General features: G+C 37.0%; 1 protein-coding gene across 3 annotated transcripts in view; it reads right to left on the reverse strand.

The window, feature by feature from the left end:
* Positions 1-17172, reverse strand: part of DLG2 (discs large MAGUK scaffold protein 2) — a 2175716-nt gene that overhangs the window by 905440 nt on the left and 1253104 nt on the right. For 2 of the 3 annotated variants that reach the window (XM_062196793.1, XM_062196792.1), the window contains exon 1: positions 10532-11027. The exons of the other annotated variant lie outside the window; for it this stretch is intronic. In XM_062196793.1, coding sequence (XP_062052777.1) covers positions 10532-10840 — 309 coding nt within the window. In that variant the 5' untranslated portion in view covers positions 10841-11027. Of the gene's footprint in view, positions 1-10531; positions 11028-17172 lie in introns of those variants that run through there. 3 annotated transcript variants of the gene reach the window in all.

Consider the following 17172-nt stretch of genomic DNA (forward strand, 5'->3'; position numbering starts at 1 on the left):
AACAATGTATTAAATTAGATGCAATAATTTTTATGACAGAGAAGGAATAAAATGTAACAGAAATGAATGATCAGTGCAAGCAGCACCAATTTTTAGAATTGGTACATACACTGAGCTTTGAAAAAGGAATAGATTATGAGTAACACATTATAACAAATCTAACTATAGTAATAAATGTTGCTCACCAAGTAAATAGCAAAATCTCTCAGAATACAGTGCAAATGTGTTGAATCATGGATTTTTGCTTTTATTTTTTTTTTTATTTATTTGACAGAGATACAGATAGAGGTAGAGCCAGAGAGAGAGGTCTTCCTTTCTGATGGTTCACTTCCCAAATGACCACAATGGGCAGAGCTGAGCTGATCCAAAGCCAGGAGCCAGGAGTTTCTTCCAGACCTCCCATGTGGGTGCAGGGGCTCAAGGAGTTGGGACATTTTCTACTGCTTCCCAGGCCATAGAAGAGAGCTGGACTGGAAGAGTAGCAGCCAGGACTCGAACCAGAGCCCATATGGGATGCTGGCGCTGCAGGCTGGGGATTTAACCCACTGCACCACAGCACCTGCCCTGAATCATGTTTTTAAAGACCTATTTATTAGAAAGGTAGAGTTACAGATAGAAAGAGACAGAATGTCCATCTATTGGTTTACTCCTAAAATTGTCAAATGGCTAAGGCTGGGCCAGGCCAAAGACAGGAGCCAGGACCCTGGAGCCAGGAGCCAGGCACTTGTTCCAGGTCTCCCACATGGGTTCAGGGGCCAAAGCACTTGGACCATTCTCTGCTGCTTTTTCCGGCACATTAGCAAGGAGCTAGATCAGAAGTGGAACAGCTGGGACTCAAAACTGCCACCCATATGGGATACCTGTGTTACAGGTGGTGGCTTTACCCACTAAACCATAACACTGGCCCACTCATGGGTTTTTGATGAATTTGAATCAACTTCTAAATTCTGAGCACTCTAATGATGAAAACATAAAGAAAAAAGGCCATGCAGTCTACAACAGCACATAAACTAATTATACAATAATATTTCCTGATATTATTTCAACCTTCCAGAACAAGTACTCCTAAATCAGACAATGAAGTTAGGTACCATCAGATTAATTTTCTGATTGTCCTCTCAAAGTATTGTGCTTATATCTTCCATCATTGAAGCAATATGACCCACTTAAATGCTTGACCTAATTTTTGAACATGGATTTCAATTTTTTAAGAGCATCACAGGATAGAGTAAGAATTAGAATCAAACTAAAACAAAAACTGAAAAAAAACCAATACATTTTCCAAAACACTTTTTAAATAAAATGCTTATTATTAGGTAAGATTGTGGGGATAGACGATGCCACTCCTGGGGCTAGTGCTGTGGCATAGCAGGTAAAGCCGCCACCTGCCATGCTGGCATCCCAAATGGGTGGTGGTTTGAGTCCTGGCTGCTCCACTTCCCATTCAGCTCTCTGCTATGGCCTGAGAAAACAGTAGAAGATGGCCCAAGTCCTTGGGCTCCTGCACCCACATGGGAGATCCGGAAGAAGCTCCTGACTCCTGGCTTTAGATCAGCACAGCTCCAGCTGTTGTGGCAATCTAGGGAGTGAACCAGCAGATGAAAGACCTCTCTCTCTCTCTGCTTCTCCTTCTCTCTCTAACTGTGACTTTCAAGTAAAATAAATAAATCTTAAAAAAAAAAAAAACACAGAAATGCCAACACTCAGGTAGGCACCTGTTTGTTTCCTGGCTATTCCACTTTTGATCCAGCTGCCTGCCAATGTACCTGGGAAAGCATTAGAAAATGTCCCAGAGCTTGGAGCCCTGCACCCACGTGGAGACCCAGAAAAAGCTCCTGACTTTGGCCTAGCCCATCCCTGGCTGTTGCAGCCATTTGAGGAATGAACCAGTGGTTGGGAAATTTCTCTCTTTCTGGTTCTCCCTCTCTGTGTGTAACTCTGCCTTTAAGATAAATAAAATAAATTATTTTTTTTAAAGGAAGACATATTCCCTCCTCTGAATAGACATGAATGCAGCTGAGAAGTCTAGATCCACACATATAATGATACTACCAGAATGGTCATAAAGAGGTGACTGGATGCAGACCTACTGTGAGTTAGGCTCTGTACTGGGGATCTGAACAATTTCACACTCTATAATCAGGGAGCCCAAGAAGGAAACAAATAGCCCCAGTGCAAGGTAATACTCTAATGGCTCAGGATGCCATGTTAAATAGAGGTTTTAGCAGCTAAAACAGATTGAAAAGAATTAAAGAAATGATGAGCTTGAATCAGGTCTTTAAAAGTACATAGGCTTTGTTAGACTTAAAGGGACATTCCATTAGTAAGAAATGGACAGCTGATATCCTGGTGCAGAGGTCAGCAAATTTTTTGTAAAAGGTCAGATAATAAATATTTTAGGAGTTTCTGGCCTTAGAGTTTCTATCATAAGCACTTAACTCTGCCAATGCAGCCCAGGAACAACTATAGACCATATGTAAACAAATGAGCCTGGGTGTGTTCCAATAAATATATTTATAGATAGCATAATCAAAATTCCATACAACTTTCACATATCTGAATTATCCTTCTTTTGATTTTCTTCAACTATTAAAATATTTTCTAAAAACGCTCTTAGCTGATGGGTTGTACAAAAACAAATAGGCTGGATTTGGCCTTCATTCTCTAGTTTGCTGACTCCTAGTCCGGTTGGAAAGCAAGTTAAACAAAAACACTTAAGAGTGCACACAATAAACTCTAATTTCTAAGTGGGTCATGTCTATCAGACCCAGTTTTTTACCTCATAATAAATACTCTGTAGTACCCTCCTTTCTCCATCTGAGATAAAATTCATAGATTAAAGAACTATCTACATACGATTTTAAATATAGTGCCTTAATTGAAGTAAATGGAGAAAACAAAGAAAGCTGTTTATATTAAATAAAAATTTTTAATATATTTACCCATGAACTCAATTCCACTACATGATGTAATGAAATAGTTAAGTGCTTCATGTAATTACAACATATAAATTTGGATATTAATAGAATTAAGAGATAAGACACAATTTCTTCTAAAAGAAGCATGGGAAAATGAAATAACAGATATAGGAAAGATCTTCAATTAAAAATTAGTGCTAGATCAAGTAATGAAAGACTTCATATTTGATAAGAGATCAAAGGAAATGTTAGTTGAAATACAGATAAACTAACAAGAAAAATTGTAGATAGTTGAAGTAAAGAAAGTTAATAAGTGTTATATTCTTTTAAATAAACTGGGCCTTATTTATAAGTTTAGAATCAATGCAACTGTCTGCTTTATATAGGACTTGACAGTGAGAGAGTTAGCTAACTAACATATATCTATATACCTACTTATCTATTATCCATCTATCCCTGCTTCAAATTCTCTTTCATGTAAAGGCATAATTTTGATTTCTGGTACTTCAAAATTCACTATTTTGATCAAAGATTAGAATGCAGATAAACTTAAAATAAACCCAGTACTCCAAACACTTATAGGAAAATGTAGTGAAGATAAGCTCTGGGGAAATATCAGAGTAATACTGAAAACACCATAAATGTAGCTATTTTTAAACAGCTAAAATAATGGTTTAAATTTTACTAACATAAAAAATAAGTATTTGAAATATTTGTGTTAATTAGCCTTACATGATCATTCCACAATCTATGTACATTACGAGATATTCATCTTGTATATCATAAATGTATACAATGTTTATTATTCATCAGTTAATAAAACAAAACAACCAAAGAAATAAAATGTCAGAATATAGATTTATGAAATGGCTCCTGAAATATCTTCAATTACATATTTTCTGGTCAAGTCTACAAATGAAAGACAATGGAGGAGAGGTGATCAATGACATGAATGCTAGGAGCAGCACTGCTGTAAGGATACGCCCTTTCAAGACGGGGAATAACTCCTAATAAACTTCATAACAGAACAAAATACATTGTTCTTTAGATGTACATAGGAGTTATATTCCTAGAAAATTTAATCATTAAATCTTGGCAAAACATGTTTTATAAAACTGAGTTTGTTTTTAGACTTAGATAATCAGAAAACTATTTTGTTGATCTTTATAAATGTCTAGTGGAATGTTAAAATTAGTGTAGCATATAGAGCAATTCTTTCTTGTGTAGCACTGCTCTCTGCATAAAACAGTGAACCTAGCATTCCTGGCCCTACTTCCCTAGGAGATAGCACTTTCCAATCATCATCATCTGTCCTTAAAGACCACTGGTTTAAGTTCTGAGTTAAAAGTTGGGTGTCTTTAACTTTTTTGTAAAATCCCCAATCCTGCATTATCAACAAATTCATGCTTAAAAATTTATGTCAATAATGGGAACATACGGACTAAGAGAGGGAGGGCTACCTGGAATGGTAAAAAAAGAACTCAGTTTCAGAGATGTAGAAAAATTCTGTCACAAGTTGAATGATCCTGAAAAAGTCTCATAACCTCTCTAGGTTTAATTTTCTCCTTCATAAAGTGGATATGATGACCACTAAGTTCCCAACCAATTCTCACATAATTTTAAAGCATCTAGTTTATCTTTGGAAAATTAAGGAATGAGATAGAGTAGAGAATGGAGGAGAATAAAACTAGATAAGGCTACGTTTAACAGATCAAACAATGTCAGCAAAAGGAAGAGGATGTATAATGGAGACAGTGGTATCAAAAACAGACACTTGATTAACAACATGATAGATATATCAGTAAATAGCACCCATGTATGAGATTCACAAACACTCTGCAATGTGTAGTGATGCTCTCGGACTAAAGACAAAAGTGGCCAAGTACATTTTTTATATTTATATTAAGTTTATAATGTTTATTTCCCAATTCCTTATTTAAATATTGCTAAATTGACTCCAACTTGCAAATAATATAGATTTTGAAGTATTTTTAAGAGGAAATAGATCCTTCTGCTGGCATGTGATCCAACTCCAATTGCTTCCAATCTACAAAGCCCTTAACTTTGAAGAGAGAGAGGCCCAACTCACACAGGAATCCTGAGACCAGAAAATGAAGTACAATGGGGAAATCCAGGCTTCTGTAGGTAGGTGCCAGTCCTCCCAACCATGTAAAATATTTTAATCCCTTAAGGAAATTACTGTTAAATTAGAGAATTATAAAGGGTTCTAGAGGATTTTCTACCTCCAGGAGACCTCAAACAGAACTTTTGGGATGATATGGTGAAAGAAACAAGGGAGTCACAAATACCTCTGAAACTAGTTCTATCTTTGGCAATAGTAAGATCCTGAACAAGTTACACTTAGCCCCAATATCCACATCCGTAAAACAGGAATTACAATAGCCCTCTATTAGTATGATTGGGATAATTAAAAAAAATGACTAATGTTAAGCCCCTTGCATAGTAACTACCTTATTGTGAGCATGGTGGGTCTTCATAAATATTAAGTTACTTTGCTCTTTCCCATCCTTTGTGTTTTGCTTCTCCTTGTATTACCCTGGAAAGAAAGGTCTGCTGATGTCAGCATCCAGCAATATGGATACCCAGAATATTAACCAAGTGGTTTCAGATCTGCCACAGGAATGCTTAGAACTTTAATTCCTCCTGCCATATCACTTGCTCTCTTCTGCTCTCCTTACGTGGACAGTTGCTGTCTCATAGAAACTAAAAAGTTATATTCTTCCTTGATCAGGGCTCCTCTGAAAGCAAATCAGTTGAAGCAGGCATAGAGTTAAAACAAGCTGTCAGGTCTTTCTGTTTGGCATAAGTCTGAAATTTCAGCTTAGGGCAATCTTACTTCTTGGACTAAAAAGTGCTCTGCACCCAACTTGCTGCAAACTGCTCTTTGTGGAGTTGCTGCAAAGGGGCTGTTAGGGGAGATTTACAGAGCTTGGCTCAATACTTCAAATGCAGTTAGTCTTGCAGGATGGTGCTGGAAACATCTTCCAACAACCCCTTACCTCTGAATACAAGCTTATGGGAATGCTACCTCATCAATACAATTCTATTTTACATGATTTTTTTAGAGTGCACAGTTGTAAATCTCTGAGAACCTTGAAGGACAAAATGTCACCCCAGCATCAGCATCATGATGTTCTATGCCAAAAATTTCTGGACTGTTGCCTAGCCTAACCTTTATCATTACAAGAAAGGCATAAAAAAAATCAGTGAGCAAACCAGACATTGTAATGAAAGAGCATGAGACTGATGATTACTTCCCTAGATAATAAGTTCTTCAGGTTAAAAAATATGATTTGGATATTACTGGTAATAATGATTAACATTTACTAACAACTGTGTCCTTGGTGCTATTCTGAGGTCTTTATATATAGAATGCTGTCAATTCTTACTACATTTATTTGCCACATGCCTTTATTAACCTAAGCTTCATAGAGGAGAAGAATGAAAGAGGTTACACAAATAAGATCACATAGAACAAACTTAGGATTGTCTGGCTCTAAAGCATTAATCCTTTCTAAAATGCTTCCTATTAATTAATGAATGTCAGTTGACACAGTCGTGGAATATTAGTACCAGAAGAGATTTAGGTTTCATCTAAAATTAATTACCATAGAAAGAGAGAATCCAAGGGCCAGAAAGATTCATTGGCCACAAAGCCATTTCACATATAGTGACTAGTAGAGCAGGCAGTAAAACCCTGAAGTGATTCCATCCTCCATAGAGTCTTCACCAAGGCCCACCAGCCTCTATGTGACCATGAGATCAGTTCCCACCCCCAATACCACCACCCCCGCCCCCACTCCTCGCTTGATGAGCCTGCCTTGCTAAGGACAATGTTCTCGGCAAATGGAACTATATGTATTTCCACACAAGCAACAGGGTTTTACATGCTTCTTTTGTGTTTATTATTTCAGCTTAAAAATCTTTCTTCTTTTTATGCGCTTAATAAATGCTTACAACGTTTTTCAAGGTTCAATCCAATTTGGTCAAACTATGACCACCTTTTGCAAGTCCTCACTTTTTAAACTTTTTTTTACCTTCACAGTCAATCAGGAATAATAAATTATAGTTTAATAATATATATTTATATTTATTGTGGACTTATCATTCATTTATTCCACAAATATTTCTACTATATGAAAGCATGGTGTTGTTAAGAGCTTTTCAGGAATCATGTTAATCATTCCTCACCCCAACCCCCTGAGGTGGGTACTATTTTTATCTCTATTTTACAAAACAGAAATATCTGGGTTTGAAGAGATGTAAAAGTATCCTGCTGTTACTCCTCTATGGTCCCTCTGTATATTGAATATACACTTACTGTGGTATCTGAAGCACTCTCTGGAACTCTGTTTCGCTTCCAAGTTGTCATATGTAATGGTATAATTCTGCATATGTCATGATATATTTGCTAAATACTATATACCACCTTAGGCCCCAAGCTCCATGGTGGTAGGGGTGATATCTCCTTTGTTTGCTATTATATCCACAGGGTCTGATAGAGTGGTGCATGGTCAGCACTTAGTTCTTGACAGTTGAATAAACAATCAAAGAGTGAATGAATCAAGAGCACAGAACCCTGATTTCCAAGTTTCTACTGTTCAGTGCTGCCTCCCTAGATTAGACTGCATTCGGGAGAAATGCCACATAAGCAGTAATGAGCATGTTCTTTCTCAAGGCCAACACTAATATCCTAGATATGCATTACAGAACTCACTTCTGAACACTACAATTTTCCATTTTCTTACCTATTATTATGGTTATATTAATCATGCAGATCCAAATGAAATGAAAACTTCTTCAAGAAGGCAAAGGAGCTGCTTTTTAGACTGCTGAGGAATAACATAATGACAGAGTTCTGTTAGTACACAGCACCCTAAATAACGACAGTTTGGCAAAGAGCCTTGAGAGGAACCGAAGTCATTACCATGGTCCTCTATTATAGCAGCCGGAAATCACATTGCTGACTTCCACGTAATACAGCAAATATCTGTGAGGGCAAGATCTCAGCTCACAGAGGCTTCAACAACCCCCAGACACATTCTGTACATGTGAATCTGTGGGCTATTCTATGCAAAACACATGTACTATCTTTCTTTCTGCTTTATCAAGGATTCTAACATTTAGTATCCTTAGCCTCCATCCTTGGTTTTAAAATATTTAGCAAGATATCTTCTGCAAATCTAAGGAGTGAAAAAACTAGTATAACACAATTCTCACAATGAATTTGGTTTTATTGGACACAACAGATTGGTTCAAATACACTCTTGTTTTTGTGATAGTACACATAGATGAATAATCCTTGGACATATTTGTATAATTTAAATATTAAGTATATGCTACAGATGCACATACAAATGAACACAGATACATAAATAAATATATATCAGTGTTTTTGGTACCTAATGGAAATTAAAGAAATATATTTTATATGGAAAAATATATCATATGGAGAAAATGAAGCAATCTTTGGAAAAACAAACTAATATTTTCCATATAAGAACATAAGAATAATTTATATGTGTGTATGTATATGCTTGTATATGTATACATATGAACATGTTAATTTATGCAAGTAGCTGGGTACTATATTTTTTAGCACATATATTAAAAGTTAAGCAAATACGCATAAATAGATATGCTAAATTATTCAACACGATGTGTTTGAAAGGGTATATGCATGGGGTTCAGAGAACGAGACTGATCAGTTTAGAACAGCATTTCTTTTATAGGACTGAGCTGATAAAAAAGGGTCAGGTGATTGAAAAGCATCACCATGTTGCAAACCATAAAAGATAGGATATCAAGACTTGAGTGTCTGGTGGTCAATATTCTTCCTAGCCAGTAATAAAAGACACATGAATGAGAGAGAAAATGCATAAAAATACATATGCAAACAGTAAGGGGAGATGCCGTCTGTCTCAATTTATTGCCTTTTCATATGTAACTGGATCTGTCATTATCAGTACAGTGCCAATTTCAATCCTTTAAAGCATTAAATGCTATAAATTTTAGGCAAATAGGAGGCTGAGTGTATTCAAAACCAAGGAGGGGAAAATTTCCCCCAGCTGATGAAAAATATATTCAATTTTTAGAGTATAGTTATTAGAAAGTAATATTAGAGATTGGGGCTAGGGAAATTATCATTTATGAAATAGAAAATGTATCACATCTTAGATAAAAAATTACAACAATAAAGCAAGTTTGCTTCCTATACAACTTGCAAAAACCATGAACTGGAGATTTTAATGTAATATAATCAAAACAAGATATCAACACATGTAAACAAATGCACATGCTAATATGTATATAGAATTGTCACAATTTTCAATATTATTTAATAAATTAAGGATTCATATTAACTTTAAAAATAACAGCATTTATAAAAGTTATGCTCCATTTCACGCTGGAAATTTATTCTTAAGATGATGATATATTACTAATTAAAATCAAGATGCTGATATGCGCTCTCTAAACAAAGCTTATAATTTCATGTCCACACATCAAAAGCCATATACCTGATCTTATATATGTAACGATATTATTAAGAACTAGTGGTACATGACATGCTTTCTAAACACTATTGTTAAAAATCATTTAAAATATTATTAAAATTAAAATGCTCTATATATCTTTGTTTATAACATTCATAATCAATATCTACTTTGCAATTATGTTTAAAACACATTGAAATTGAGACAGGATTTTTTCTGCAAATACTGCTTTTTTCTTTTCAATGCATAATTAAGAGCAATTATTGATCTGTATGTATCACAGTGACTACAGGTGCATTTTATTTATATTTTATATCATTTGCAGGAAGTTGTTTTCTCTCCTTTGGATGGAGGCCAAAAAGAAATGAACAAATTTTATTTCTGGTAAAATGCTAGAAGTTTGGGGGCCAGGAAAAGCTGTTTCAGAAATGCGTTGTGGGAGAGAGAGTTACAGTTTTATTTTTAATAGAAATAGTCATATTGCTTTTCTATGAGCAAATAAAACATTTCATTATTTTATTGTAATGTGTAGCCATCCTCTATCTTGCTCCTAGTTAATGTTTTTACTTGTAAAATTATTTAGTAAATGTTCTTCTCCAGAACTGAAAAAGTATAGAGTGTTAGGAGAGAAAAATTAGAATAGACTATGTCAAATTCCATATTTTTCAGGAAATAATTGTTTTTATTTAAAAGTGATCAAAAGCTTGATTAAAACTCATTTTTCTTGCTGTTCCTTAAAATAATAGCCCAAACTAGGATAGACAGAATAGAAAAGTTAAAAACGACTAGAAATAAAAGTGCTGCTACATGACCATGATGCAGAGTAGCAAAATCATTTGAGGACACGAAAAGTTGAACTTGGGAAAAAGTCACTGAAAGAAACTGAGTACAGCATCCCCAGACTTTCACAGGCCACCCAGAGGCATGTGCCCACAAACACTTGTGAAAATGACAGGTTTTTTTGGCCTGACATTTTTCAAACAGGCATACCCAGTCAGCAAGGAAGACTCAGCAAAGTTTCCAAACCACTCTAACATTACACAACTTGCTCTCACTTTCTTACAATACTGGAGGGAAAGTCATAAGGAAAAGGCTCACCTGTGCTGGGCTGAACCAACCATGTGGGCAGGCACAGTGCTCCCCACAGGTCCCTTTGCTCTTGGTGCTCGTCTTGTGGGGGCTTTTCCGCATACTGTCCCACAAGGTGACCAGCTTGGTCCTGTTAGAAGCTGGGCCCCCAGGTCCTGAGGAGGGCATGGTCTGAGAACTGTACCCGAGCCCCTGAGAGCTCCTCTGCCAGCCACAAGCGCAGTGGGCATCCCTGATCAGTGTGGGCGCACTCCTGCCGGCATCCGTGCCATCAGACCCCCGGCTGCAGCTGTGTTGCTTGGTGAGGTATGCATTCATACTGCACTGATGCCTACTCTTTCCTTTGGTCAGCTCTGCACAGAAATGTCTCCTCCCTCACACCCCTTTCTTCCAGGCAGTTGTAAAAGTCTCTTTTTCCCTCGTGGATCCCTCAGTATCTTTGACAGCTGCTATAAGAAGTGCATCGTGGGAGCAGTGGGAGCAGCGAGAGCGGCTCCGCACAGCATTATCTGCGGGCTGGTAGCTCTTTGTCAATAGATGACTCAACTCACAGAGCAACTTGACAGTATCCCTGCTCTAGGCAGAAGCAATCAATGCTCCACACAGCTGGGCTACAAGACTGTACACTGTGTTACAAACCCTTTTTGGATAGAGCCCCACAGTACAGACTACTCTTTGCAATTTGGCATTCTGACTCTTCCCTCTCCTTGCTGATTCTCACACAAATACAACCCTCAGGAAAAAAAGACTCTTATCAGACTAGCAGGACCCTTCTTTCCAGAAAGGTCGCATCCAGGCTGAAACACTATAGCATACGCAATTTAAAATGATGGGAGAGTTAATGTGTAAAGGAATTGTCAGCGTTTACAGGAATCATTTCTCTAGAGAGAGATACACAAGCCAAATCATCAGGTAGCCAAACAGGACCACCAACATTAACTCTAAAGAACATCAGTTCAGTTAGAAAAATTATTGAGATAACAGTATTATCTTACAGTCCTTTAAAATTTGGAAGCTTAATTTGTTTTAAATCATATTCATGTTATAATCCAAATATATATTAGAACAATTAATTATTGCTTATTCAAAAAAGCATAATTTTAAAGGTTCAAAACTGAAGGGTTGGTTTCTTTTAAAATACTACTTTTCCTTACCCAAAATTATTCTGAGGATTTCCTTTCAAATACTTTACCACAACAAATACATTCACCGCAGAGAGAGCCTGCATTTTAAAGTGAAAGATGCATCCAATTCTGCCATACGGTATTTTAGTTTCCAAAACTAGAATTTTAAAAATCTTTCACTGCAAAAATGAGTGAAACCTATCCAATTTAAAGAAATTATCTTCCAAAGGGGACCTGCTTGTTTAAAAACGTTAGCATTCTTGCTGCTTTCTTTCATACATAGATTTTCAGCAAAAGGAAAGGCTAAGTACAACAACGCTCAGAACTTTTCTTCTCTTTTAAACTTTCCATGTCTACTGCCAAAATGTCTATCCCTATCACACATTCCTGAAGAAATAATTTTTATTTGATTGGGAATCAAGTTGCATCTATGCAGGAACAAATAAAGATGGTAAAATCCTATGATATAGTTATTTTAGCTACAGACCATCAGGTCTACTTTCTCAGTGGATGGCCCAGGTGCAGGGAAATATAGACCTCATTTCTGAATGAGTTTGTAAGGTGCCTATTGCATTAGCCATCTGGGATCAATAACAAGCTCTACATTTTCAATATCAGGGCTCCCTGGATAAATCATTGATACATTTTAAAAGAAAGGAAGGAAGGGAGGGAGGGAGGGAGGAAGGAAGGCAGGGAGGGAGGTAGGTGCAGGATCTTCTCCTTCTACCCATCTCCCGAAAAAGGTCCTTTTCCAAGTTCTACACAGGGGGCTTACCTATGTGCTGCTTGCCATAAATGGCATTCAATATGCCTTTGTTGAGTACTAATAACCCATCTATGTAATTTTAAAGGACAGATCTTGGCCTATATTTTTGACTTCTTTTTTTCCTACAAAGAACCCAAGGTACTGCCCAGCACATAGCAGACAATAAATGCATTTGTTTTGGAATGGATGAAACAATAATTGAGTGAATACATAAGTGTAAGGACAGAGAAAAAGAATGAAGGAGATGATTACCATGTTTTGATAGTAATATTTTAATTCGCTAATGCTCCAGAAACATGAACTGTATCTTTAAGGCTAACATCAGTGTAGGTTTTCAGGTGTCCTTGTTAAGGAAATTTGTCAAATATGAAGATTTGAACTGTTGGAAAGAAATAACAATGGAAGTAATGGTCTTTCCTCCTGAAAGGGACTCAGAGTAAAGATCAATAGCTAAAAGCAATAAAAGTAAGGCAAATAAATCACCATATTTTATTCAGTGGGGAAAATGCAGAAAATCAATCTCTCTGCTTCTCTCCCTTATTCTCACCCTATTCCCTCCCCCTTTTTATTTTGGATAATTCTAGAAAGAACTTTTGCATCAAATATAGCCCTAAAGAACTTCAGAATTATCTAGTGTCACCATGATATATGGCTATACAGTAGGACTTGAAATACCATCACTCCCAAATGAGGATGTCAGGAAGTGATAAGTTTGGCTCGCTCCAATTTTATCTAACCATAGATGCTTCTCTAGTTTTTTAGTAAGATGTCATTTCTCAAAGACCCATGGGCACTTTCAGAGAACATATACCCTGTTCTCACCCATTTGCCTCTCAAGTATAAGAATCAATCTACATAGAAACAAGCCAGGGTGCATCTATCACAATTTGTAATAGGGTATGCAGCTTGCAGCAATACAGAGACATTTCCTTGGCTGGGCACCACTCAAAATATTATAAATCTTCACAGAGAGCTAAAACTGTTATGCATGGGCTGTTTGAAGTGAGGTATTTCTTCCCATCACATGGGATATAGAATTTATTTTTTTAGTAACCTCAAAATATCATTTATTTGTGGAAAAATATGCAGGGGCATCAGGAAGTTCATGAAGAAATGACCTTTTGATTTCATGAGGTTCCTCATATCATACATGGTACAACTAAAGTTACTTTCCTCCAAGAACCTTTCTGACTATAAGAAGTTTTCATCAAGCTTACTACAAATCTATATGGAAATTATTTCATTTTAATACAAGTAAAGTAATTTCTGTCCATGTCTTTCTCTCCCTTCTATAAAGGTTTTTCTTGTCAAACATGACATTTGGCTATCTAAGTCTGAGGACAGACCACTTAAACAGATAAATATGTCCAACCAGCCCTCTGTACTATGATACAGACTCGCTAATGAATGATAATCCAATTTGATCAACTGTAATTGGACAATTTTAATGACCATGAGATGACATGAAATTGTGGCCAAACAAGAATTAGCAATACACAAGTACACATCCTACTTATCATTGTGATTTAACTTGGGCAGATGGTATGCAGAGCAAGGCCTAGATGAGATATATCTTATTGAACTCTCTTTGACCTGGCACTGACTGCACAGAACAGCCACTGATTTTAAAGCAAGCATTTCATACTAATATTCTGGCTTGATTTGCTTAATAAAAATAAATAGCAAAGATGAATCACTAAATAAATTTTACTGCAGTAAAGCCCTATGTAGAATTTTTTTCAGATGAAATTTTCCTTCAGGCACTCTGTGAAATATGAGAAATGAAAATATTAATTACGAAAGAAGAGCTTAGTGCATACTAAAGGAACACTGGATAGCAGAAGCCCTTCAGCAGCCACAAGTAGTACATTAAATAATCATAAAGTGCTGTAGTGTATAAGTAAAATTTCTTGTAATTTGAAACATTTTTTAAACTATAGATTTTGTAAATGCCAATAAATCAAAATTCCTCTACATCTAATAACACTTGGCCTATAGAATTGATTGTATAATTCACAATTACTTTTCAAAATGAGAGAACTAAGAATATTTAAAGTAGCTCAGAATCTAAAGTATTCCAACCAATTTATTCATAAATCTTATGAGACAAAAACAAACAGGAAATAAGTGGGGACAGATACATGCCTGATGCATGATACAGAGTTTTAACTTGGACAGACAATTTAAGAGGGGGAAAGAAACAAGCTTCAAAATGTTCCAAATTCTCATTCATTAATATATTTGGATTTCAGTTGGTACTGGTTAATCTGAATTAGGGATAAAATTTAATCATCAAATGATTTTCAGGAAATGTAGACTTCTAAGATATTTAGTAACGTTGTTACAGAGATTAGAACCATAGTTACTTAACATGCCTTAAAGACTCTGGAAAGAACACTTAAAAAAAGGTAACAATCATTTATAATTTGTATATTTTGGCAAACTGCATCACTATAACAAATCTTTTCATCCTTTGAGGATAAAAGTAGTGTCACTTCTGTAAGTTTCCAGAACTCCTTGACATATTAGGTCACACTCTATGATATCTGAATACTTGCCTGTGTAAGTATTTCTCACATTTGTCTGTTTCTCTCAGTCACTATCATGTCGACCATAGTTGAAGCCAGCCTCATCTCTCTGTTGAAGTTGTAAAACAGCTTCCTAAATGATCACTGGCATCTATACTTGCTTCATTTTATTCTCACACAGCAGCCAGGGTGACTCCTTCTAAAATCGTGTTCAGGTTTTACTCTGCTTGGTACTTGCCCATGAAATCTTATTTTCTAAGGATCTTTAGCCCCACTGACTGTGGGGATGAAAGTGACTTGCATGGTTCCTCATCATACCCTGTGTAATCTGGTCTCTTGCTTTTACCAGTCTGGTCCACGCCCACCCCCCAACTCTCGGACCCTTGCTTTGCCCTCTCCCCATAAAGGCCTTGAATATCTGTTCTCAGTACAACCACCGGGAACTCTCTTTTCTTGATTGTACATGAAATTAATTCCTACTCATCTCTCTGTAGAGTTCATCTTCCAAAAGCCAGCCTAAATAAACATCCAGTATAATCTAAGTATAGTGGACTTACTATACTATGCAATTCAGCACACAAAAATAAGACTCACAGACCTTGCATCCAAACAGGTTGCCATCCCTAAGCTTCTGTTCCAAAGGTCGAGAATTCTCCTTGTCCTCCAGAGCTCCCCACAAATGTCATCTCCCTAAAATGACTCTCCATCCAGGATAAATATGCCATTCTCCCATTACACACTCACTTAGCACCTGTGTTTCTCTATTACAACACTTACCATAATTGTGTTTAAAATAAGAATTAAGCCATTACCCATTTTATGCCCTTCTTCCCAAACAGAATGTAAGTAATTTTGAGAAGGCAAGGAAAGGGTTTCCTGCTTTGCATCCACATCTGCTGAACTTGGCATAAAGTATTTGATATTTATTGAAATAAACCAAGCAAAAAAGAAGGCAAAAATATCTTTTAGTGTTCATACCAACATAGGTATTCTGGTCTGTAGTATAACTCTCACTACAAAATGAATAAACATTTTTGTTTTTAAAAGCAAAAGTATAATGCACTCTTATGATCAGCACGTTAATGGTGGGTTTAGAGTAGATGAGTGGCATCAGGATATTAACATTGTTTGAAGAAATTTACTAGTGATCTCTGCAGTGAACTGGAAAGAATTTTCATTTATTTTAGCATGACATTAATTCATAAAAGCTATACTTCCTGAAATCTGTGTTTTCCTCTCAAGTGTTTTCAAGTGTTCTCCCTTTATATCTAGATAGTGCAAAGGAGGAGTGGTCTCCCAAGTCAAAAGCCAGTTATCTGGCTGGCGCTGCGGCTCATAAGGCTAATCCTCCGCCTTGCGGCGCCGGCACACCGGGTTCTAGTCCCGGTCGGGGCACCGATCCTGTCCCGGTTGCCCCTCTTCCAGGCCAGCTCTCTGCTGTGGCCAGGGAGTGCAGTGGAGGATGGCCCAAGTGCTTGGGCCCTGCACCCCATGGGAGACCAGGAGAAGCACCTGGCTCCTGCCATCGGATCAGCGCGGTGCGCCGGCCGCAGCGCGCCTACCGCGGCGGCCATTGGAGGGTGAACCAACGGCAAAAGGAAGACCTTTCTCTCTGTCTCTCTCTCTCTCACTGTCCACTCTGCCTGTCAAAAATAAAAATTAAAAAAAAAAAAGCCAGTTATCTGTAAAACAGAGGGAGAATTCCAAACTCCAGTTCTCCTCCCCAAAACTGCATTTCATCTTATCAAAATGCATAGTGATTTAACAGGATATTAAGGGAGTGCATCAGAGAGCAGAAAAACATGGGGATAACTCTTCTACCTTCCTGCCAATCAAGTTATAAAGTTAAAAAACAATACTTGGGGTAGGCATTTGGTACAGTGGTTAAAATGCCACTTGTGACACCTATACCCCCAATTGAGAGCCTGGATTTGGGTCGTTGTTCTGTTTCCAATTCTGCTTCCTTCTAGTGTACACTCTAAGAGACAGCGGGTGGTGGTTCAAGAACTCAGGTCCCTGCCACCCACATAAGAGACCCAGATTAAGTTCCAAGCTCCTATCTTCAGCCTAGCCCAATCCCAGTTGTTGCAGGCATTTGGGGAGCAGGCCAGTGGCCGGGACAGCTCTCTGTTTGTCTCTTTGTCTTTTAAATAAGTGAAAAATAAATATATTTTTAAAAAAGCATTAAAATACATAACAAAATCTTTGTTAGTGGATGGACCAGGTACTTGG

Source organism: Lepus europaeus, chromosome 7, assembly GCF_033115175.1.
Source record: "Lepus europaeus isolate LE1 chromosome 7, mLepTim1.pri, whole genome shotgun sequence".
Classification (NCBI taxonomy): domain Eukaryota; kingdom Metazoa; phylum Chordata; class Mammalia; order Lagomorpha; family Leporidae; genus Lepus; species Lepus europaeus.